This window comes from Prinia subflava, chromosome 10 (genome assembly GCF_021018805.1).
Source record: "Prinia subflava isolate CZ2003 ecotype Zambia chromosome 10, Cam_Psub_1.2, whole genome shotgun sequence".
Taxonomy (NCBI): Eukaryota; Metazoa; Chordata; class Aves; order Passeriformes; family Cisticolidae; genus Prinia; species Prinia subflava.
The window spans coordinates 11,058,426-11,083,558 of record NC_086256.1 but is presented as its reverse complement, the minus strand read 5'-3'; the positions used below and the strand labels follow the sequence as shown (position 1 = coordinate 11,083,558).

Below are 25,133 nucleotides of genomic sequence, written 5' to 3'. Positions count from 1 at the left end.
CGGCAGCGGCAGCGGCATGGCGGGGACGGCCGTGCTGCCCGTGGCCGTGTTCGGCTGCCGGCCGCGGGTGGCCGGCGGTGTCTGCTTCCTGGAGGAGCAGGTGGTGCTGCACGCCGCGGGGGCGGGCTGCCTGCGGCTGCACCTCCAGCACAAGTGGCACAACTTCATCCCAGGTGGCACCGACCCCGGTCCCGACCCCAACCCCGGGCCGGTCCCGACTGCGGCCCGCCCTGACCGCTGTGCTCCCCGCAGGCACGGAGAAGAGCCGGGGCGTGCGGGCGCTGGCCGTCAGCCCCGACCGGCGGTTCCTGGCGGTGTCGGAGGCGGCGGGGGAGCAGCCGGTGCTGGCGGTCTATGAGCTGTCGGCGGAGCGGGCGCGGCGGCGGAAGGTGCTGGCCGCCGAGGAGCTGCCGGTGCGGCAGAGCGTGTCCCTGGCCTTCTCCCCCGACAGCCGGCTGCTGGCGGCCGCCACGGGCCCCCCCGAGGGCCACCTCGCCTGCTGGCTCTGGGAGAAGCAGCAGCTGGCGGCGACCGTCCGCGTCCAGCCCGCGGGCGACGGCCCCTGCCAGGTAATGGCTGCGGCTCCGCCTGCTTCCAGCACTTCAAACCCGAGCTGTGCCTCGGCTCTGCGCTCATTATTAACACTCCTGTTCGCAGTCGACTGCTTCTTCGGGAGCACACTTCACTTTTCAAAAAGGTGGATAAAACTATCAAACTAGTTCAACAAGTAGCAGGTGCGAGGCTGGACATACGTCCATCCTTCAGGACATGTGCACAGTGCATTTTCCCGTGGCCACATAGGTTTTATCCACAAGAGGAGGGGGCTCCACACTAGATTTCATACTGTTTCTCTGACCTTTCTTGACTTCTGTTGTTGGCTTCCCTCAGCGATAGGACACGAGGCTAAATAAAGTTTTGCATTGACCCATAATGGACATTCTCATATCTGTATCTGTTGTATCCCATGAGATTCTCTTGTAGCCCATGAGATCTATGTTACAGGGCCAGTTCAACAGGCCAGTGAGAGTGCAATGTGCCCCTTGTGTCCCTGCAAAAGCACACACTAAATGTATGGGCTATGTTCCGTAGTTGTAATACACTTCCTGGAAGTTCTCAGGGCACCTTTTCCCTCCTGCATTCTTCTGTGTTCAGATCAGAGGAGAAGAGTGCCTAGGAACAGGCTGAAGGCACACAAACGATTTCTGCATCCAGCTTTGGGTGCCCCTTTTTAGATTCCTTCATGTAGGGAGGTCAGATACTTTTGGTACATGTGTCAGCTGGACTCCAGCTGCTATTTTTTCTGGGGTACAGCGACAAGCAGAGGCTGCCTGAACTACTGAACTCATGAGCTCAATTCCTAAAGAGAGGGGAGAGACTGGCTGTCTGAAGTCCCATTAAGCATAAAAAAAAGACTGCAAACTACCCCTCCTGTCCTTCAGGTTGAGTATTGTGATGGCTATCCATCATTTCCACAAATAAACACCTAATTATGTGAATTCATGTGCATACTGATAGCCTGAAATACAGGAATACAGAACTTATTCCTGGCCTTTTGAAAACAAATGGTTCCACTTTTCAGGAAGCTTGCTACTGGGAAAAAAAATTTAATCAGTACAGAGGTATTTTTGCCTTACTTTTGTAATTTAATTTGGATAGGCACACTTTCGAATGGGGGAAAACTGCAGCAGGTAGTTATGGTGGCTAATTCGCACTCTCTTTGGTATTCTTGTATGTTTCTATGAACCATCTTGTCTGTTTTCCTGTATCTGGCATAAAAAGTCTTCAGAACAGGTATATTTGCTTATTTATGAACATAGTTGAAAAAAAAATACTTCCTCTCTCTCTCTCTTTTTTTTTTTTTTTCCCATAGGTGAGCTTTAATCCTCAAGACAATTCCCAGGTTTGTATAACTGGAAATGGCTATTTTAAACTTTTCAAGTACAGTGAAGGATATTTAAAGCAGATGAATTTGCAAAGGGGAGAGCCAGAAAACTACTTGTGCCATGCCTGGCTGTCCAAGGAGGAAGTTCTATGTGGCACTGACAAAGGCAAACTTAGCTTGTTTGAAACTGGAGAGCTGCACTGGGAGACCAGTTTGGAGTACAGAAAACCACACAGGGAACTAGCAGAAGATACAACAACAAAGGAAAATGAGAGGTAAATCTGTTAAATATTATTAGTAACAGTTACATGCTTTTGCCTGCAGATTAGTTACCTCCTCCTTGTCCAGTTTATGAAGTCAGTTGATGCTTAGCAATTTTTGATTTGTGCTTCTTTATTTTTAAGTCTTTATGCATTTCCTAATTGCATTTCTGGTGTTTTTAGTGGACTGGCCTTTGAAGAAAATGGTTTACAGCAGCATTCTTTGCCTCAAATATCTGCAGTTGCAGCATATTCCAAAGGCTTTGCATGTTCACCTAGCCCAGGAGTTGTTCTTCTGTTTGAGAAGACCAAGGAAAAGGAGGTCTACAAGGAGAGTCAAGAAGTCTGGGTAAGGAGGAAAAAAGCTTTTATAAGCCCTGTTTAGAGAACTGTGAGTGTTTCTGATTCAGTTATTAATAACAAATTTTAGCACACTGCTAAATTGCACTGTAAAGATTAGCTAACTGTCCTGGTGATGCTGAAAGGAGTTGCCAAAGGTCACACTGACAGTCAGTGCCTGATGACCTTTTGCAAGGTAGTTCTGTATGTTCCCTTTCCACATATAAAATGTGCTTTGAGGCTGCTAAACTTCAGGAAAACTTTAAGAAACTTTTATCTGGGGAGACTTTTGGGACTGAGAGATAGTTTACATCAGTTTTGAAGAACCTGGCTGCTTGTTTTTTTCCAAGGAGAAGCTTTTCTTCCCTCAGGTATTTATTAGAGCTGTCATGAGACCTGTGCACTCTTAAATAATCCTTCTAACTGTTCTATAGCAAACTGTGCATTGACCTATTGAAATCTCTGGGTAAGAACATTTAACTCTAATGAGTTGGTCAAGACTCTCATTCTAAAAGGTCAGATCTTCCCTATGCATGAGACCCTGTAATAAGACTTATCTATTTTAATGATACATTAAAAGAACTGTTTTTCTGAAATCACAGTTTTTAGGCAGTTCTCATTCTGACACTTGCTAGGTTTTTTGTTGATATTTTTCTACTACCATTTTAATTCTTGTTTGGTGCAGTACTTCAGATTACTGCTGAAATGTCCCCTGAGGCTTTATTTCAGCTGTAATGTTACAGATACCGTTAGGTTGTCCTCTTGTGGTCTGTTCCCTGCCTTGCAGTAGTTATGTGCTATTAAATATCCAAGTTGTCTTGCTGATATTATGTATGTGCTTATTAGAGGAGCATTACAACAAAAGTCTGTGTGTGTGCATGCCTACTACCAAAACATGGAAACCTGGCACAACCCACGGGGTGCCTTTCTCGTGCAGCTTCCTCAGGACCAGTTCAGCACTGAGCCAAAGAAGTCAGGCAGACAGGACATTACCTGTATATGCTTCAGCCCCTCTGAGGAAACGATGGTCGTTAGCACAAATAAAAACCAGCTCTACATGTTTACCATGTTCTCCACCAAACTTGTAAGGGTAAGTGCGGTTCAGTCACCTTCCACAGCTTTCATGTCCAGTATTGTAATGATACAGGCTAGTCAGTGTTGTTTTCTGTGATGATTTCTCATTAAATCCTTCAAATGGACCCTTAAGCTCAAGATATGGAGTGCTCAGTGTGCCTCTCTGAGGGCAGTATATTCTATACCCCCTTGCTCAAACATCCCTCCCTGTGAATAGCTGATGCTATTCAGCAGAATGATAGAGGACACTTAAGATCATTTAACGGTGCCTTTTACTGCTGAACCACTTCACTAAGGCTTTAACTGAGATAACCTCAATGTAACTGTGTGGTCCCTGCTCCACTGTAATATGCAGAAACTTTATTGCAGTGATAGAGCTGGAACAGCCATGGGAAGGAATCTCATTCATCTCTAAAATGATAGTTGTTGAAGTCCTAGCTAGAAGTGAAACCTCTTTGGGAAATACAAACAAAAGGAAAAACCTTCCCTACTCTGAAGGAATTAAATAATATAGAAGGAATTAAAAAAGACAAGTGAAAAATGTGTTATCATGAAATAGACAGATGGAATTGCATACCTAACCTGTGTACAGGCATACAGAAAGATCTGTACAGGAAGAGGGGTTGCAGGTAGGGGTCCTGTTTCCACATGCAGCCTAAAATTTCATTGGTGTTTCACTTCCAGCATGTGGTAGCTAGACATTCTAGTGATGTTTTCTATCACTCAGCACTTGAGGTTTTTTAAATATCTGCATGACCAGAAGGTATTAACTGAATTCTTGCAGGTCCAGTTTTATTTATTTATCTAACTTGCCTTTTGAAATATACCTACAGTTATGTTCTGCTCTCACTGCTCTGCCCTGCATCATTTTTTTGATTATTACTTATAAATTTAAAACTAACATTGTTAGGTTTTTAGCACTGTTATGTTCAGGCCAGTGCAGTGAAAAGATGCAAAGACTATGACTAATTTTTTTTAATCTGACTTAATGCTTGCAATAAAATATTTGTGATATCTTTATGTTCTTATTCCTTCTCAGGAGAAGATATCTTATTTTGCATATATGAATTTCCCATTGCATTCTAATTCAATCACTGGTCTGGACATGTGTATTTGGAAACCCATTCTTGCTACGTGTTCCCTGGATAGATCTGTCCGCATCTGGAATTACAGAAGGAAGTAAAGAGTTGTTTGTAGTTGTTATTACCTCTTGCTTTTTTGTATATTGTATTTAGGAGGCAGCAGCAGCAATCTCATATGAATGGGAGTGTTGTTCTGGTGAAATTCTTGTTGTGGTGTGGGATGTAAATGGTATTACTGACATGATTTGGGGAATGTGAATGTGCAGTGCCTTTAAAACTGATGCCAAAAGAACACAAAGCCTTTTCTATTCAGCTATTTTTGTGTTAGACTTCTTGTGTTTTTGAAAACACTCTTTAGGAAAGTTTCATTCACTTTTGTCTCAAGATACTGTTCTCCCATATCCTGCTTCTTAGGCATAGTTCTTCAGGAAAATTACTCCAGCTCTTGAGGTTCCCTGGAGGGAAAAACAATCTCAGGAGATGCTTGTGTAGGATTGCAATCAGCAATTAATTCACCTCCTTCATTATATTACAGTACACAAGGATTTGCTCTTGCACCTTCCACACCTTCTCTGTGAACCAGAAAATCAAATTTGCCTTTGTTTCCTGTAACATCTCTGTGATCCTTACATAACTGAATAACAACACAGTTCCTCGAGGACAAGGCAGAGTCAGATTTTAGCTGCAGGTGTCCTTGCTGGGCCAGATAATACCCTGGCAAGTGTGCAATGGGGAGTTTGTCCTATTCCATACTGCTCAATGGTTTTCTCTTTCAGCACTTTGGAGCTGTGTAAGGAGTATCAGGAGGAAGCATACACAGTATCACTTCATCCCACTGGCCTTTTCTGTTTGGTTGGGTTTTCTGACAAACTACGATTTATAAATCTGCTGTATGAGGACATGCGTGTTTTCAAGGAGCTTGCTGTGAAAAAGTGTAGAGAGGTAAGGAGTGGCACAAAAATGAAATTGGGGAGTTATGGAGAGCAGAGTGGTGAAGAACGGAAAATAAAACCTTCTCCAAACATCCTAGTAGGATATAGGGTGTCCTGTATCAAAGCTCAGAGAAATTGATTCTGACTGTTGAAGAAAGGCCCAGAGACTGCTGTGTAAATGTGGACCTGGGAAGCAACAGAAGGGATAATTTGCTCAGAAATACTCCAGAACTGAATTTTATAGGGGAAACAATTGATTAAGAAAACTATAAGTGTCTAATTATGTCATGGAGTTTTCTTTTCATGCTACAATTTGATATTAAAGGATGTAATTGAAATTCAATGCATGAATGTTTTTATCCATTCCATCTACAGTAATGGGTGGTTATGTTCTTTTTGTAGTGCTCATTCAGTAATGGAGGCCATCTTTTTGCTGCAGTTAATGGAAATGTGATTCAAATTTATTCCAGCATCACCTTTGAGAATGTTACTAATCTGAAAGGACACACTGGGAAGGTCAGTAAACAAATCTTATATAGTACAAATTATGAATGTATTAACTAGTTGATAAGATGCATTTTGAAGAGGTAAAGTACTATTTTGTATCTTAAGATGGCCCCAAAAAGTAAAAACAGAAATAGAAAACTCAGTTTTCATTGGTCAGAAGGCAAAAAGTTCATGCACTAGATACATCTGAAGACTCTGCCCTTAATTTGGAGGGGAATGATTGGCAGCTGGATGAACAAAATAAAATATCCCAGTAATATATTATTAAAATAAATTCTACTACTCCATACTGAAATGAACTTTTTCCTGATAGTGTGTTCATAAGGTAGTTCTTACTGGGTTTGTTTTTTTCTAATGCTAAAATAGAATTGGTTGAGAAAAATCTAGAGGTTTCTCAGTAAGACTTTGAAGTATGATTCTGAAGTTGTTGTGGCTTTACCAGAACAATGACTCCATGCTATGTCTATAATATACACATCAAACTCCTTGGTGTGTTTTGCTTTTGGCAGGTACATGCAGTTAAATGGAGTGCAGATGACACTAAATTTGTCTCCTGTGACACACATGGTGCTGTGTGTGAGTGGAATTTGTTCACAGGTAAAAAGGAGTCAGAGTGTGTGCTCAAGACCTGCATCTACAGCAGTATTTCCCTGACTTATGATGCCAAAATTATATTTGCTGTTGGATCTGACCGAACTCTCAAAGAAATTTCAAAGTCTTCGGTGAGCTAACAAACTCTCTAGGATTTTGCTACGTTCTCTGGGGAGGGTACAGGTGCTTTGCTTTCCTTGGCATCCATTTGGTAAATAGGAATCGGTCTGGTTTTGTAAGCTGTGATATTTACTGACACTTTTGTGTTCTTATGTGCTTTACAATGAAACCTGAGGTTTTGTTGTAGTTTTATATTTTTGTAATTTTGCTTGGATTTACCTAGAAATCTTCTAATCCAGCTAACAAACTAACTAGGCAATATTGTATCAACTGTTCTGCTGAAATACAAGTGTATCACATCTACCACTGTAGCTACCTGCATTTTTTTCCAGAAAGCTAGTAAATTGTATGTGATAAGCATTACATCTTTTAGATCACACATCAGCCATTTGGCTTGAAATTTCAGTACTGGCAGCTATAACAAATATAGAGATTTTATATCTAAATATTTCTTTTAAATCTAAAATATATTTTTAAAAAAATGTATAAAACTTAATACTAATTACTGTTACTTCTCTAGGCATATAGATTCTTTTAACTGCATTATGTGCTGCAGGCTCATGCAATATGTAATCAAATACTTCATGTAACGTGAGGGTTTTGTGTGATGGTCTGTGCTGTTGGGTGATGTTGTAGATCCAGCATGAAGTGCCTGCCCACGACGTTGTTTACACGACTGTCGCTGTCTCTCGCTCGGGGCGCATGATATTCGTTGGTACATCCCTGGGGACAGTTCGAGCTATGAGGTACCCATTACCTCTGAAGAAGGATTTCAACGAGTACCAGGCCCATGCAGGTGCTGTTACAAAGGTAGCACAGAGTTCTTTCTTTTCCCTGTGGTCCCAGCTGCACATAGCTCCTTTAGGGATGATTCTCCTTTTCAATTCATAGCATAATGTGTTAAAATTAAGGCTGAGTCTGCACATGGGGAATAATATTGCAGCATTCATAGAAGTCCTGTCTCTAGATATGTCAGGGAATAAGCTGTTGGCAAAAAGTGACTTGCACCAGATTACAAAATATGGCATATTGAATGGAGAACTTTGATACAGCTCCTTCTGGAAAGAGGAAGGTAATTTTGTCATAGAATCGTTTAGGTTGGAAAAGAGCTTTTAGGTCATCAAGTGCAACTGTTAACCCAGCACTGCCAAGCCCACAGTAAACCTCAAGCACCACACCTACACATCTGTTAAACATCTCCAGGGATGGTGACTGCACCACTTTCACTTGTAGAGAGGCATCACATTTGCCCATTTCCAGACAGCTGAGACTTCTCTAGTGAGCCAGTACTGCTGCCAAATGACTGACAGGGCTCAATGGGCACTTCTGCCAGCTCCCTCAGTGTGCCTTGGTAGGCCCTCATTCTCCAGGAAGCCACATGTTCTGTGTTGTTAAGACTGGTCATAATTTTGGTATTTGAAGTATCACTGTCAACTACAGCACCTTGACTTATCCTTGCACAGTCCAGCATTAGAATATGCACTTGAGTTACTGTAACTGTACGTTCACCTCAGCTGCAAGCTGTATCAGCTCCCAGCTACTCTATGCCAGATGAGGCAGCCACAGCAGGTCTGGAGAAGGTGACAGCAGTTACTACTACTTAGTTCTTGGTGAGCTTGTAGTTTCAAAAGAAAATATTTAGCCATCTGTCGCTCAGTCAACTTCTCAAAATAAAACACTGGGGACCTTTGGAATTGTCATATAAATTGCCTGTCTGTGCTATAATTGTCTAGAAGGTCTTTTCTCTTTCAGGTTTTTAAAAATCTTCCTATGGCTTTGAGACCAGAAGCAGATCCAGTGTCTACACATATTCTTTCCCTTTCCTTTGTTGTTTCAACTGGTGTGGAACAGGAGTAGAAGACACAATCAAACTGTTGGGACTGTGTTATTATTCCCACTGTTGACTTTCTGGGGTAGAAATGAAGAGAGTATGTGGGTAGGGAGAAAGATGTGGTGTAAAGTAAAACTGTGTCTCCATTCTTCCATGTCTCATCTATTATTTTGTTGTCTCTTCCTTCTAAGATGACAGTAACAAGTGATGACCAATTTCTACTGACTGCCTCAGAGGATGGCTGTATATTTATCTGGAAAGTGCATGATAAGGAAGGCGGGGAAGTGAAAGAACAGGAACTTGAGCATGCTGAGGAAGTGTTGATCATGAGATCAGATATAGATGAGAAGGTAGGAGGAGCAACTTGTGCTCACAATCCTATAAACCGTAGGATTTCTGTGAATTGCATTTGCATGATGCTTGTTACCAGCCAGTCCTGTATGGCTTGCATGGTAAAGAGGTTACACTCTTTACCAAACACTGCAAGTTGCTGCAGTGGCTTGTCAATGTGCAAACAGCATTGTACAAATCAAGAGTGTGGAGAAAGGTTTGGATTTTTCGCTAATAGTTTCCCCAATCCCTTGAAAACTCTTTTAATGGAGTAGAGAAGTCAGAAGATGCATTTCTATAAACCATCTTGTAAGACAGCAAGGGAAATTTACTTCTAGAACTTCTTGGTCATCTGTCTGAAGATTCTCTGTAAAGGCTATTGTTCATAAATATGTGCATGTAATTAAAACATCCTTAACAAGCTGTTGCTAATGGTGAATATTCTCTCTCTTAAAACTGTTTTCTCATCCATGTCCTAACAGAATCAGGCAATACAAGACCTTCAGGTTTGTGTGAGAGATCTACAGTTAGAAAGTGATTACGAGCTACATCTCAAGGACATGTACTGTGAAGGAAAAATAAAAGCATTGGAAGAGAATTTCACTCAGGAAATAGAGTCCCTTAAAACTAAACACCAGGTATGATTCATGTTGCAGAACCAAATACTAAGAAATCTTTTACTGAAGAGTTGAATTCAAGCTTGCATTACATATGTAGGTATGCCATACAGCATCTGAAATAATTCCTTTCCAGTTTAAAATGTTCTTGGTATTTATAAAGCATGAAACTACCCTTGAGTCAAGCATCTTATAGATACAAGGGGATGCAAGAGTTCTCCTAGGTAGCCTGTAACTATCTTCACATAAAACCAGCACAGTAAATACTGCTTGAGACTGAGGATCAGCAGTAGAAATGGCACTGTGCCTTAAAAGCTCCTTTCCATATAAGGCTGCAGCTGCCGCAGGATCTAACAATTATTCTCCTTAATGCTGCCTTTTTTATCTGCTGTCTGCTTAGATTTTTAAGAACATCTGCTGAGATTCCTTGTATGTTTTTTGAAAATAAAAGTAAAATATATCCCAGATGTCTTCTGTTTGTGTGCTTATTGATTTCCTTGTGGTCATGAAGCAGGACTCCCCTGAAAAGCAAAGGCTATGATAATTCTTCATGGTGTCTTATTTATCTGTGTCTAATAATGCTATTCTGTCCATCAGTCTGGTGCACACACTGGATTTCTGACCTGTAATTTGTTATATTTCTGGATGTCTTTTAGATGTAGAAGGCAAAGATCCTGTAGTAATTTCTCTGGCAGTAAAACATCTTGAAGTAAGGGGTTATATATCACAATTCAATCCTGTCCACCTCATGTTCTTTTTCAGCTTTTGGGTAAATACTGTCCTGTACTGGTGATTTGTTACTTATTTTGTTGAGTTGTGCATAGTCCCTCCAAGCAATATTTCTGTTTGACTCCACACACAGGAGTTCAGTATGAAAGCTTGCCAGGTTACTCATTAGTTGTAGTAATTTACAGGTTTGTAATTTTCAAGTGCTCTTTTTATACCTCTCTTGTCTTTTGGCCCTACAATTGTTCTACTAGGTTTTTGATATACATTTTTTGAGGAGGTTTAATTATTCATTTTAATGTTTTCTTCAAGTATTTTTCAGATTCTTTGGCCTTCAGTCTCATTGTGGTTCTTTTTGTCTAAATAACCTGAGTTTTAACCTTTCTATTTTTCCTCTCTTTTGTAGAATCTAACCTTGTACAAGAAAGCCATTTAAATTCTTGTGGATTCCTCTACCTCTGTTTTATCTCTGCTGGTTTCTTCTGCGGTTCTTCAGGTCTTTTCATAAGTAGTGCTTGGCTATAAAGTTATAATAATTTCAGCTACACTGAAAATTCTTTAGACTTCCCGATTATAGGCTTGCAAACAAATGCCTTTGAAGGTGATTAAAAGTTCTCTAGGCAGGCAAGTTGTACTTCCTGTCCAAGTATCAGTACATGTTAAGATTAAACTGAATGACAACTTTAGATTTGGGGCTAACCTTTTTAGTTGTATACATCAGACAAATGGAATATTTCTGCTTATGCAAGACCCATGCAGATGTTGCGAGAAGAAAGTGAAAATATTGTAACTATGGTACAATTCCTAGCATCTTTGGGAAATTTCTCAGCTGTCTTCTTGCTCCAGTTCTGTGCTTTTTTAGAAGATTAAGTAATTTGTAGTGGCAGGCTGACATTCCAAGTGAATGGCATTTAAAATTCACTCTTGCTTAGGTTTTATGTCATACTATGCAAATGCCAGCATTTTAAGACCTCAAAGTTGCTTCAAGTGAGACAGGAAGCAGCTTGAACTTTAAATCTGGACAATAATTTATGGAACTGCAAAGGCTCCTTGAGCAGGCATACACAAAGGAGTTGAGGCTTTTGTAGCTCATAAACTTTTCTTTTTTAGATTAGGATCTGTTCCTTGTATTATATGAACCCTGATTGCTGCTTTTCCTTAGATTTCCTTAGCTTAACTTGTCAAAACAAACTAATATGTGGGAAAACTTGTTGTAGTGACACATGGCATCTCAATTTTGGTGAGAGATTCGAAACGTATTTCTGTTGTGTATGTATTCTTTCACAAGAGCAGAAACAATTGCTTTGTCTAGTTTCAAATTAAAATGTATTTTTCTTTTTTTTTTTTTATCCCAGATTTTAGAAGAAGAGAAAGAAAAATGGGAGCTACAACAGCAGGTTCAACTGTCTGAGCTGATGGATAAACAGGCCAGGGAGGTGCAACGGCTAGGTTAGACTAGAACAAGTGTTTGTAACTAGAAGCTGGGGAAATGCTTTATTGATAGAGAGGGATGACTAGAGTAGAGGGATAAAGAAAAATGGATGTATGTTATGTAGGTATTTGGTGCAGACCAAATGGTTGTGTAAACTGCACCAGACACGTGCCCACAATGAGAACCTGCACATGGGCCCTGCACCTTAGAGGTTTGGTTCTTGAGATTAGTAATTTCTTCATTTATTTTATACACAGCTCACTGTGCAAGCACAGTGCAGTCATTCCATTCAGCAAGGAGGTGCACAGGTGCAGCCTGGAAATACCTGGACTCCAGATTTGCAATCAAGATAAAAATACTGCAAATTTACCAAGGAGTCCCCCCATAAATGAGTCCATTGCCTACTCATACTTTGTAGCAGTTGAGCTTATTCAGCTCTGCCATGGTTGTCATCCCAAGGAAATGCCTAGATTAATTGTCAATTTTACAAGGCTACAGAGTCTAAAGCTCCTGTACATCTGATGAAGAAAGTGATGAAATACTTCTTCTTGTAATTTATTGCAACCAGCTGCCAACAAGAGAGTAAATAATAAGGCAGTGATAGCTGCAGAAGGATAGGATTCACTCCTCTTTTCTATTAGTTTTGTCCATTCCATATGTTTCCTGTTAACAGAATCTGACAGTTGTAAGAAACTCTCAATGGAAAATGAGAAATACCAGGAGCTTCAGGTGAAATCCCAGAAGATGGAGGAGGAATATGAGAAACAATTACACATTTTGGAGGAAAGCAAAACCAAGGCTGTGGCAGAGCTAAAAGAACATTATGAGAAAAAACTTAAACATAAATCTGTTCTGCTGGTGGAGGTAGGAAGCTTGATTTGCAGTTTGATTTGTTGACTAAGTTTATCTTCAACTGTGATAAAATGTTCCCTAGGACAGGAGAGGTTGGTATCCTCCATACAAATCCAAATCTGCCTGTAACTATGGGAAAATATTTTGACAGTTAGAATAAGGAAGTAATAAGTAATTTTGACAGTAATAAGGAAGACCCAGCTGAGTTACCAACTTTTTGGGATTTCATACCCTGAGTAACTTGCTAGGATTAATATCCTTGAGCTTTCTCAGCTTCATCTCCATTTCTCCTACATCCTGAAATTCCTGTTTACTAATGTGACTTAGGTGATACATTTACGGTAATTGAAGAAAGAAAGATTCAATCATGTTGTTCTAGTGAAGAGATAACATTTTGAAAATTGTGAATTACATTCCTGAGTCCTTGAGGTTCTTACCTGCATAATTTGGGGAACAAAAATAAATATCCTGAATACTTAAAAAACTCCTGCACACTGAGGTCAAAGACTTGGCTTGACAAAAGGCAGCTATATAACTAATATTTACATATTTAGAGTCAGAAAATCTGATCACCATTACTATTTGCAGCCCTGTGTTGCAATATCAATTTGAAAAGCATGTAGAAAGAGAGGCATACAGAGACTGAGGCAAACCTGAGTGCTTAATGGTCCTAATGCATCAGAAACAGCAACTTTAAAAGATCCTAAGTGATACTGGTTTGTGATTTCTGCAGCCAGAACAAGTTTGCTTATGTTAGTATTTGGGCCAGATTCCTAACTTGAAGCTTTCAAGTCTTAAAAATTATTTTAAACAAACAAACAAATAAGAACATCAATCTGTAAGTTATCCATTTCTAAAGTTACTTTAATCCACTAAAAAGTTATCTTAAATGATTTTGCTGCAATTGAATATAGATTCTCCCAGGAGAAACACAGTTACAAATAATCTTTTATTTCTCTCCTTTATTGGTCTCTTACTCTTGCCTTCTCTAATGCAGGCAAAGGAGAATATGAGGAAGCAGATTGAAGTACATGAAGAAATGGAGAAACAAATTTATGAAGAGGGAGACAAAGAAATCTTGGAACTCAAAAACAAGTATGAGAGACAGCTCTTGGAAGAACAGGAGTCCAACACACAACTGAAAGGAGAAATAGGAGTCATGAACAAAAGGGTATCTTTTATTCTGTGCTAGTATCAGACCTGCACAAGAAGACCTATAACTGAGGATTGAATGTCATTAATGGCATGTCAATTTAGTCCATTAATCTAGTCTGTAAATATGTGGCATTTCACATGAGAACAGTAGACCATTCTTAGGTTAGTTTGAATGTTTAGAATATTTGGGCAGAAGAAGAAGCTCTCTGCTGATTGTATTCCTGATATGATTAGATATAGATGATAAAGGAGATATGTTTTTATTAGTACAGTTTCTCTGATCTACATAGTTTAAAACTGTAAATAATATTGTTCATCCTATGACAGGAAAGAAATGAACTTCTAATTTTTCTAACATCAAATACTTTGCTTTATTAGTAAACTACTTCAACTGCTTCATTCAATGTAATAATCCCTGTGTTTTGTTTGCATCATCATTTTTTATTGGCTTTACTGCAATTTTTAAGGAGGCATAAAATATTTTACTTCTTTTATTGTCTGAGTATTACATTTGCCTAAGAATCTTAGCCATTTTTTCTTTTTCATTTTCTCCAGTATCTATCTGGAGACAGAGAGGTTCTTTTCATACCCTCTACTATCATGGTACTGTCTTTAGTTTCTTTGTCTTTTAGACCCCAGAGATTTCTTCATGTGTCCTTATAGTTTGTCCAGCACCATTCATTGGTTCCAGCTTTCTTGGCTTTGCAAATCTTAGTACTGAGGCAGGGATTTTGAGGGTACCCAAGAGCTATGAACTGGGCACCCCTCCAGTCCTCCATCTTTAGAGATGTATTGCCTTCACCTTATAAGAATGATGCTTAGGTATCCATAATATCCATACCTTCCTTTCCTTTCCTTCTTCCCTTCCCTTCCCTTCCCTTCCCTTCCCTTCCCTTCCCTTCCCTTCCCTTCCCTTCCCTTCCCTTCCCTTCCCTTCCCTTCCCTTCCCTTCCCTTCCCTTCCCTTCCCTTCCCTTCCCTTCCCTTCCCTTCCCTTCCCTTCCCTTCCCTTCCCTTCCCTTCCCTTCCCTTCCCTTCCCTTCCCTTCCCTTCCCTTCCCTTCCCTTCCCTTCCCTTCCCTTCCCTTCCCTTCCCTTCCCTTCCCTTCCCTCCTTCCTGTGCAGTAAATATTCTTGTCAGAATATTCAGAAAAAGCAACAATGGATATTCAACTCCCTTTTGAGTTAGAGGCATTTAAGTGATGTGCAGTTTCTTCATCATATCTTCATTTAATATCCTTTATCCCACACTGTCTATAAGGTATCCTACAGAATAGGATGGCCATGTTGTGCACAGCTTTTGGAGACTGTTATGTTCTTACTGGTTTGCCGCTCTAGTTGAACAGCCTACAGAAAGAGCTCAAGGACCGAAACAGGGATATTGAGGAAATGAGAGTGGAACAGCAGAAACTGCAAGGCATCATTAAATCACTGGAAAAGGACATCTTGGCACTAAAGACAGATATTAAAGACAGAACTGAAACTATCCTAGAGAAGGTAAGAAAGTGGACAATTGGATGAGGTCAAAATCACTGCCCTTAATTAAATAGAGATAATTATTTTAATAGTATTTGTTTTGATGATATCACATGACTGGAAACTCAGTTTCAATGTAAGGAATTCGTGATCTCCAGTTTGGGATTTTGGTTTTTAGTTGGCATTCTAAGCTTTTCTTGGGGAGCTCAAGTTCAGGATGTTGACTTTCTCATCCCCTGTTCTGGGATCTGCAGGTGGCTCAGCATTATTTGCCCCCTCCCATCTAACCTGTAGATTGGCAACTGGAGTTCAATCTTCCACAGGATCTGTGACTGCTGGTTTTGCCTCTTCCATATTTGTGCCTTGTCCTGGGGATCTGTTTGAGAGTGCTGCGTCTGATTCTGATCTCTGTACCCATTTCTTCCAGGAGAAGCATATATATGATCTAAAAATGAAAAACCAAGAACTGCAAAATTTCAGGTTTGTACTGAGTTCCAGAATAGAGGAGTTTAAGAAGCAAATAGAGTCACGTGAAAGTGATATTGAGACAATGAAGAAACAGATCAGTGAGGTGAGTAACACTCTCATTTGGCCTCTGCTACTTAAGCCCATTGTCTAAATACAAAGATACCCAACAACTCCATGAAAGATTCCACCCTGGTTGTTCCTTGACTCCTTTCAAGAGTACACAGCACTGATTCAATATCCGTGCAGCTAATAAAAATATCTGTACACAATAGCTATTTAATTTTCTGTCACATGCTACCAGTGATCAACATTTAAGTTCCTGTATGTAATTCTAGATTTTGCTTAAGAATAGATCTTATCCTTACGTGGTTGCCCTCCATTTGCCCTATAGCATTTGCAAGACACTGCTTTTACTGATCTGGCAAAAGAGAATAAATGTCTTCTCTCAGAAATGTTTCAGATTTATGCAAACATAACTCTGCTAGAGGTTAGGTACACGGACAAATTATATTCATCAGTTGATATATGGGAAATTTGAACGTATTCATACTTAGCATGCAGCAAATTCATTGAGGGAACTTATTTATGATAGAAACTTACTATGATCTCTGCATAGATGTATCCTTAGCTAAGCCAAACTAGGACTATGGTGACATAGTCTTTTAAATAAAACGCAAAGTAATGAACAATTTGTATGTACTTAAGACTAGCAAGATGAAATCCCTGTTGTCTTTTCTGGTCACCATCTTTGTTTTTTCCTTTGCCATAATTGTTTTTTCCTTTGTGTTCTGCATATGTACCCACAGTTTTCAATCCATTTGTTTCTTTTCAGAATCAGGTTCTAGTTACTGTTGCCCTTACACTTTCCAGTATTGACTGTCCATTTCCACCTCATCCACTTTTATTCAGGTGGAACGGTAGAGCTCCCATTCAGCTCAAGGAATTTAAGGGGTATCACATAATTTAAATTAATGTGACTCACCAGGGAGTTGCACATTCATTTGTGTCGTTTCTGTGTATTCTGAAAGAGGGCAGTGTTGTTACAAAATTGACTTTTCTCATGTTGTCAGTAAACCTGAAGGGGGACCTATTCCCTCGAGTCTGTATTTCCAGTTTCTGGTTTTCCTGTTGTGTGTGTTTTTCAAGTCTCCTTTTAGCCTTGATTTCCTCCTCCTGCTTTCTTTCAGATGGAGGAGGAGCTGGAACAGTTCCGCAAGGAGAGGACAGAGCTGAAGCTGAACATCACACATCTGCAACAGAAACAGAGGGCAACTGCTCGCGAGGTGCACAGGGAGATGGAACAGGTATGGGGCACCCCCACCACACAGCTCCACAGAACCACACTGCTGGGCACAGAACACTGGAGAAGCATTAATCTGAGCAAACAGTTACTTCAAGGGTGCTGTGTCCAGGGATCAAGAGACTCTCAGTGGGCCAGAGACACAAAACTTCCAAGCCTGCAACCAGCTTAGTGTGTTCATATTTTTAAAATATCCTGTTATTTATGCATGAACACATATTGTCCTGAGTTTAACAGAACAGTGAGGCAAATGCTGAGCTGCATGTTCCTGCCCAAGCCTGAAATCTGGGAACACTTGGCCTAAACAGGAGCAGCAGGTAGGATACCACCTAGGCATGTGTAGGATGAATAAAGAAAGGTCTCATTAATGGAGGAGTCAAGGACCCCTTTTTTGACAACATAGCAGACATGAGGGAGGAACAGGGGCTTCAGCTGAAGGTGGAGGAGTTTAGCAGGCAGTGCATGACAAGAGAGGCAGTGCAAGCAGATAGAGAGGCCTGGCAGAAGCCAAGAGAGAATGAAAAGGCAATCTTGATGTGAAATCAGCAAGCTGTGCATGTGTCTGATGTGTTTTGTCCATTGCCTTTTCTTCTTACCTGTTGGTGTGTTGTTTCTAAATAAGAAGGTAGGGCAGCATTTGGACAATGCTCTCAGGCACATGGTGTGGCTCCTGGAGATGTCCTGTGCAGTGCTGAGTTGGACTCAATGATCCTGGTGTGTCTCTTCCAACTCAGCATATTCTGTGATTCTGTGTTTGGGAAAGGACAGTGGGCAATAGCACAATGAGCCACTGTTTTTCAGATGTCATCTTTGGAGGCTGGCACTGATATTACCTAATAAAAGTATCTTGGCTTATTATTACTCCTAAAATCTATCACTGCTGTTCACACATTCCCAGTGAATTTTTAATTATTTTTTTTAAATAAAATGGAAGAAAATATATGAGAGTTTTCACCCATTCCACTAGACTTTCTAGAAAATTGCACGATGGAGTGTTCTGATGAGCCAAATAAGAATGTGACTACATCATTCTTGCAGAAACAACATATGGAGACCCTCATCAGACGATTTAAGGCAGATCTTCATAATTGTGTGAGCTCCGTTAGCGATTCTAGGAAAATGAAAGAGAGTATCCGTGAACTCTACACCAAGTATGTGCATCCATCAGACATGGTGAGTCAGGACCTTTGCCTTCTCCTTGCCCATGACTTTGTGTGTAGTGTAGTTACTGAGGCAGCCTGCTGTGCCCTCCCAGGCCGAGGCTCAAGCAGAAGATGCAGATTTGCGGCAGCAAATCAAGAAACAGCAGGAGTATAACGAGAGGCACGTGGCAGTTTTAAGGAAGAAGGCGATGAAGGATAAGGAGATGCAACACAGTGCTTACATGCTCATCATGAAGGTAATAAGCCTTTTCCTTGTGGTATGGAGGGGGAACAAAGGAAGTAGCTGCACTAAAGAGTCTTTGGTAACCTTACTGTTATGGTTTCTTAGGGCTTTGAAATAGTTTTGGTTGGTTTTATTGCCAGAAATTCCTACATTTTCAAGTGCTTCCATTATCATTTGTGAACAAAAAGAGCAAGATGTCTGAAGTCAGAAATGGCTGCTCTTTTGTGGATAGTTTTGTTTATCTCCCACTGCCTAAAAGGGAGATAGGGAACTTCTATTGCATGGATGTTTTTAAGGAAATAATGTACTTATTTTTTTATTTCAAACAGTATTTATAATTGCCATCAAAGTCAATTTGCCTTTGTTTGGGTGTCAAGCTGTATTTGCTATGTAGTAATGTTTAGGAAGTAATTTTGGAGGAAGAAAAGAAAAAAAAACCCTTCTTTGCCCACATAGTCCCATGCCTGCTGGTGTGAATTCAGAAGAACTTTCTGCTTTTCACATCTAAAATTTTCAAGGAAGTTCAGAAATACATGGAAATATGTCTGTTTGTACTAAGATCTCTTGCTCAGAATCCTTGTTTCTTACAGAGCAAAGTAAACTCGTGACTGCTGGGGTCAAAGATCCCATTTGTTTTCATCTGGAGTGGGAGGACCTGGAGCCCCACACCAGACATCCTAGGAGGACAGCTTTTCTAGTCTCCTCTTAACATGATCTCCTTCTGCTCACTCAGCATTTCCTTTTCCCCTCAGCAGCCCTTTCTGCATTGTTACTTTATTATGCTTCCTCAGGACCATTAAATCTCAGTCCCCTCCTAAGTCATCTGTTATTTACTATTTATTCATCATTTGCTTCTTCAAGGTTAGACAGCAGCAATCTTCTTCCCTGCCACTATTTTTTTTTTTTTACTCTTTCTGTGAGTTAGATGTTTCCTTTGGCACAAAAGGAGATGGGTGCAGAAAATAACCTGCAGAATTTCCTTACTGGAATAGGGTGACAGATGGTGTTCATAATGATAATACTTGATGTCTTGGATCAGTAAGTCTAATAAGAAATGATGATTAAAACCAAATTAATAAAACATCTGGAAGATGAAGATATCAAAGATTCTAACTGGCCTGGTTTCTTCAAAGAAAAGGCAGCTCTCTGAACTCCAGTAGATTAATGAGATTTTACAGCCAGCAGGAATTATCGTGGCCTTCCAGTCTTTCACAGGGGCTTTTAAGGCTAGTTTAGACAAACTCCTGTGAGGATTTGCTTTGAAAAAGCAAATGACATCTTGACAGTCTTCTAGCTCTGTATTTCTATTATTCCTCAGTTGCGCTTACATTTTCAGAGCTATGCCCTCCTCTTTGAGAGATTATTCATAGGTACACTCCACTAGTGACTGCTGCAACAGATCATTGAACCATCTAGATAATTTTAATTATTCTTACCAGTTGACAAGTTTCCTGTTATTCAACTATTAGTTTTTCTTCCAGCCTTCTGTCTTTGTAATGGCTTCTTTGGATATATAAAAACAGAGACACTGAATAATCTTGAAATTGAAAAACAGAGACATTGAAATAGTGCTGCTTAAACTGAAGCCCATATAGGATGAAATTTTCTATATGTCCTACCTGTCTCTGACAGTCAGCACTGTAAGGACTTCCTAGACTGTAGATTGCATCCATATGACGTGCCATTGTACCTGATGATGCATCACCTGTGCATTTGATCAGTCCCTTTTCTGAAACAATTGCTTCTTTGTCACAACATCGTTTGACAATGAGTTTTCCCATGAACATTTATTTGAATCCATTCTTGATGTTGCATTGCAGTGCAAGCATTCTGTCAGAATGCAAATATTGAATTAAAGGCTAATCTCTCCGGAGAATGTTTTCTTCAGGAAAATATTATTAGTGTCAACCAACAGCTTTTTAGCACCAAGAAAACCAAACAAGACATTTCTACATAGATCAGATTGCTTCATACAAGATACTCTAATAGACCAAAAGGAAGATCTTCATTTCACAGCAGCAGGTAATTACTTGCACTGACCATATGAAGGTGCTCATGACTGAAGTACACATAAAGGGAAATGCTATGGCCCAACCCCGAAAGCTGGTCAAAAGAAAATTACCTTGACTGATTATTGGAAGTTACCCTCTTCAGGTGTTCTTTCAGGATTAAGCTCTGGAATAAATCCACAGAGTCACATTTCATCTTTATTTAAAGGTTTGAATTAGACAAGTCAGACTCAACAAAACATTACACTTCCAGAGCTGCCTGAGCACACCAACTCCTGCTGCATTTATAGTCCAAAATAACCACTGCAAGAGCGACGCTTCTTGCCCAACAAGTTTGGATCTTAATGAATCCCACACTCTTCCTCCAGTCAGTGATTTTCAGCTGAGGAGAAACTAAAGCACAGCTGCTGTACTTGCCTTAGTGTGAAGTCTTGGTAGTCTTGTCATACATGTGCTGTGAGCTGCCAACTGGAACTCCTTGAGTGCAGCCACACACTGAGAGGTGCAGTGAGCTTTGTGCTTCGCTACTGACCTGCCTGCAGCTGTGTGGTGCCAACACTTCTATAACTACACTCAAAGGAACTGAGTCATATGCTTTGCACAGTCTTTTGTGGTAACATAATTATTTCTATCAACCAAAATTATCATTAAAACAAAAGTAAAAAACAAGATTTGAAGACACCATTTTCATGGAAAAATTTCATTCATCCTTGTTCTTACCTCCTGCTGTTTTAGTAGGTTCCCTACTGCTTGAGACTGCTATTATGAGGTACCTTAAACATGCCTTTTTGCCATCTATCTTTTTTAAATATTGCCACTGGGTTCCAAAAGTTCTAAAAAACACCACCACAGGTAGCTGAAATAGTTGCTATTCTTGGTTCAAGTATGATGGCAGCTGTTTAACATTTGGTGTAGTTATTGATGTAAAAAGGTATTTCATTGTCCTTGTGAGAGGCAAATATACAATTGCACTTCACTCTCTTGAATACAGAAAAGAAGTATTTAGTTAATAGTGCTCCTGTTTCTAAATCACGAGCAGCAGTGTTATCATCCTTCACTAGTATTAACCCATACTGGTTTTGCTGAAATCTTTGAACCTTTTGCAACAATGGTTGAATTACATTTACTGGCACTTTCACAGCCCCTTCAGCAACACACTTTATGGTAGGCTACTAAAAAATTAGAGGATTGAACTTTACAGGCTGAAAACTAACTAAAAACAAAAACAACCCACAGAAGATGAATACATTGCTAACTTTTCCTTATAACAGCATGTTAGCAGTAGGTATCTCAAGTCTCCACATGTTTTACATAGTCCCTAACAATTTGGAAGGAGTGTAGAAAAGTGATATCTGTCAGAACTAATGAAGAGGGCTTTGAATAATTTCAAGGATATAATTTAAGTGAACAAATACATAGTGACAAATGAAAAGCAAAATAATACACACGGGAGGGAGAGATGGGAATTCTTTGCATTAATTCTGAAGTAACTGGATCAATTTAGGAAGGCCCTGAGCTTCCCTTTGGACTGGTGAGGAAGATGATACCTTGGAGTGCAGCTGCAGTCAGAAAAGCAAAACAAATATTAGTTTTTTGAGCTAACGTGGTTTGAATATGGTCATGTTCTGTGTCACATCTACTGTGGTCCTACCTGAAATGTTGTGTACTCTCCTGATTGCCCAGCACCTTCTGCTTGATTCTATACTCTGCAGTGTCTTCCTCAAAGATATGAAGATAAGTATTGCTCAGCCAGGTAGCACCTGTGCTTTTCCTTAGACAGCATGTTGTTTTTGCAGGAAAATGTGAGTCTGATTAAGGAAATCAATGACTTGCGGCAAGAACTGAGGGTGGCCAACATGCATGTGCACGACCTCCAGTCAGCACTGAGATTATACAAGAAGAGAAAGGCAGTTCAAGACACAGGTGAATAGTTCTTGTATATTTTCCATATTGTTAGTACACATGGCAGAAGCAATTTCTGTCCTTGGTGAACAATTCTATTACTGTGTTTCATTTTAGCTTGTCTGCCTGGTGGTACCTGTTATATTTTAATGTTAATTGTAGAAGCTGCTAAATCCTGCAGATTCTTACTATTTAGATCTATTCCTTCAGCCCTGAAAGATACTTTCCCTTTGTTACTGTACTGTGTCCTCTCTATTTTATCTTCCAGCTCCCTCCAGTGAACTGCTGTCCAGCCCAACTGTCCTGAGGTTGAATGCAGAGATGGAAGCTGAAAAAATCATAGAAATGCAGCAGCTAGAAATTCAATATCTGCGAGGCCAAATCCAGGAGAAGGGGCAAGCCCTGAACTGTCCAGGTTCAGCCTCTTTCGGTCAGAAATCTTCCTGAACTGAATCTGGGAAAAAGCCCCAAGACACAGCAACACTGACATGGTTCAAGGATGCCTTATGTTATTATATCCTCCTGGCAAGGTCAGAAATGCAATGGCCTAGAGTAGACTTACATGATCCTATACTCTTCCACTAGAAGCATTTATGAAACAACCAGTTCTCTGAACACTTCTACTTTCCTGAAATCTGCCCTTCTCATGAGACTTAGGAGCCAAAAGAAAAAAAAATAAATTTGTGTTAGTGTAAGACTAATCTTTGTGCCTTCATGCTGGGTACTCATCTCTCTCTTGAAAACGAATGTGTCCTATTTTAGAAGAGCTGGTCAAACCGTGAGCCTTTTCTGCTAAAATTCTTATTTGGTGTCATTGTGCTGCAAAATTCAACATCAGCTTTTTATTTTCCAGTATTAAATTGCCTATGTCCATACAAAGAACTGCTGCTCTTAAGACCATGTCATTGTTATTCCAAGCAGGTATCCAGTCACAGATTAACAATCAATTACCTTGTGAGGGCAACCTTTGCCTCAAGCACACCCGAGCTACAGCCCTTGGTAAAGCCTCTGCCTCCTGCCTAGAGATGTGTTGCCTCATCTCCTACAATAATTTCAGCAGGACAAAAAAGGCAGCCCAGTTTCAAATCCCAAAAACTGGAATAACTCCAAATCTTACATCATAACTCCTGTAACTTTGATAAACTGATTTTCGTTTGTCTTTTTTTCAACATCCACAATCCTTTTAGTTCAGTTTTTCAGTGAAATTCTCCTAATAAGTCACTCTGCAAAGTACTCATACACAGCAAAAGGCAGGGAGTAATTTCTTTAATAACGAGGAGGGGAAAAACCCTAAATTTTTCATCTTTTGTTGTCAGTGCATGACACGCTGTCCCACTGAGGAGCATTTCACATCTATTAGAAGACTGAGCTACTGGTTAAGCATGGAACTATATGGTATTACAACAGCCAGTATGTTACTGTTTCATTTCCTATCCTGAGTTGTGCAAAAGTGATGAGTGCTTTTATATACTCTTAATAATATTATACAGAAGAAGGTGGTGCCATGGCTGGGTAACATGTAAGCTGCATTACCATCAGGAATACTAGACTCATTTCCAGGGCAAAACTATGGCAAAATAAATGGTTCTGTGAGCTCCAATAATTTTGGAGGCTTCCGCTGAGTGCTTTGTCCATGAATGTGGAATTAAATTTCTTCAGTCTATTTTCTTTCCATTTTGCATCTTTAACCTGTATAGAGCATAGGTTTCAGAGGAGCAAAAGGAAGATGTTAATGGTCTATTTATGGGCTAGCTTAACACCCTTTCTTCCTTCTCACCTCCCCATATAATTATCTTGAGGCTTCCTGTACAGAAAGAGGATGTAATTAATGTAATTAGTAAATATTTCAGAAACTAGTTCCCCCTAAAATTTTCAGGACACACCCATCTTAATTTGCTAGGCTCTCGTGTGGTATAATTTTCCCCTTTTTCTGTCAGGACAAATTGAGTGCTAGAATCATACAACACACTGCTTTAATAGTTGTGGTTTAGAGAAATGCAATCAACTTTTCTGAAAAAGAAGAATCTTTTCCTAATATGCCTATACAGATAGCGAATTGTTTCTAAATGGTGACTGATATGGTTAAAAATGTACCCTTATGTCACCCTTGTTAGCAAATGTTAAAGGCAATACACAGCCTGCCAGATGAAGCCTAGCTAGCTTCAGCTGCCAGACTAGGCTGAAGAGGATTCTGAACTTGATCTTAGTGGCTAAGGGGCAGCTAAAACATTGCTTATATAGGGGAGCATTAAACATCAGCAGAGTGTTACAACTAAACTTCAGCAGACCTGCTGGAAGCAAAATAGATATACAAGCCCCTTCTATACTGGGAAAAGCAGACCAAGGTCAAACTCCCTCACATACACTCTATAAATGTTTTAGAATTAAGTTGTAATGGATTATAGTTTTGTGTGCTAATGGTCTTCTGAATTCTCTTGGGGTGCAAAAACATTTTCTGCTTTCATCCTCTCTTGACCTGCATTGTTTTGTTTCTCCTTTTGGTACCTCCCTAAAGGAGCTGGTAAGCATTTCATGCTCTTATAAAGCTGCAGCCTACTTTTTAAAATTACTATTCGGCTATCTGAATAAGGTTTCCCCTTAGATGACTTCTTTGCTAACTGGGCCAACTAAAAAACCAGGGTTTTCTGGATAGGGTCAAGCTCATTGTTCAAAGGTGTTTGTATAGAAAACCTATCACATACCATTTGGTTTTTTTATGTGTAGGACAACATCCTCTGGACTGATGATACTTCACAAGTCTTGAAAGACCTATCAGACTTTTCTCAGACAAATTCCTGAACCTGTCACACTACTAGGTTGCTATTTGATTAGCATATCCTAAGCTTCCTTTCTCACAGCCTGAT

At 40.0% G+C, this 25,133-nt stretch overlaps 1 protein-coding gene across 1 annotated transcript; it reads left to right on the top strand.

Moving 5' to 3' along the window:
- Window positions 1–16: 16 nt before the first annotated feature.
- CFAP57 (cilia and flagella associated protein 57) lies at window positions 17–23,932 on the top strand. The gene is given in 23 exon segments (XM_063407299.1): window positions 17–173; window positions 253–569; window positions 1,871–2,157; window positions 2,326–2,491; window positions 3,419–3,571; window positions 4,595–4,734; window positions 5,414–5,579; window positions 5,972–6,085; window positions 6,586–6,798; window positions 7,424–7,597; window positions 8,810–8,968; window positions 9,431–9,586; window positions 11,647–11,740; window positions 12,397–12,587; window positions 13,573–13,746; window positions 15,067–15,225; window positions 15,632–15,775; window positions 16,860–16,976; window positions 18,011–18,145; window positions 18,228–18,371; window positions 22,164–22,290; window positions 22,538–22,680; window positions 22,682–23,932. Coding segments are annotated over 23 exon segments (3,705 nt in total). The 3' UTR covers window positions 22,757–23,932.
- The last annotated feature ends 1,201 nt before the right edge of the window (window positions 23,933–25,133 follow it).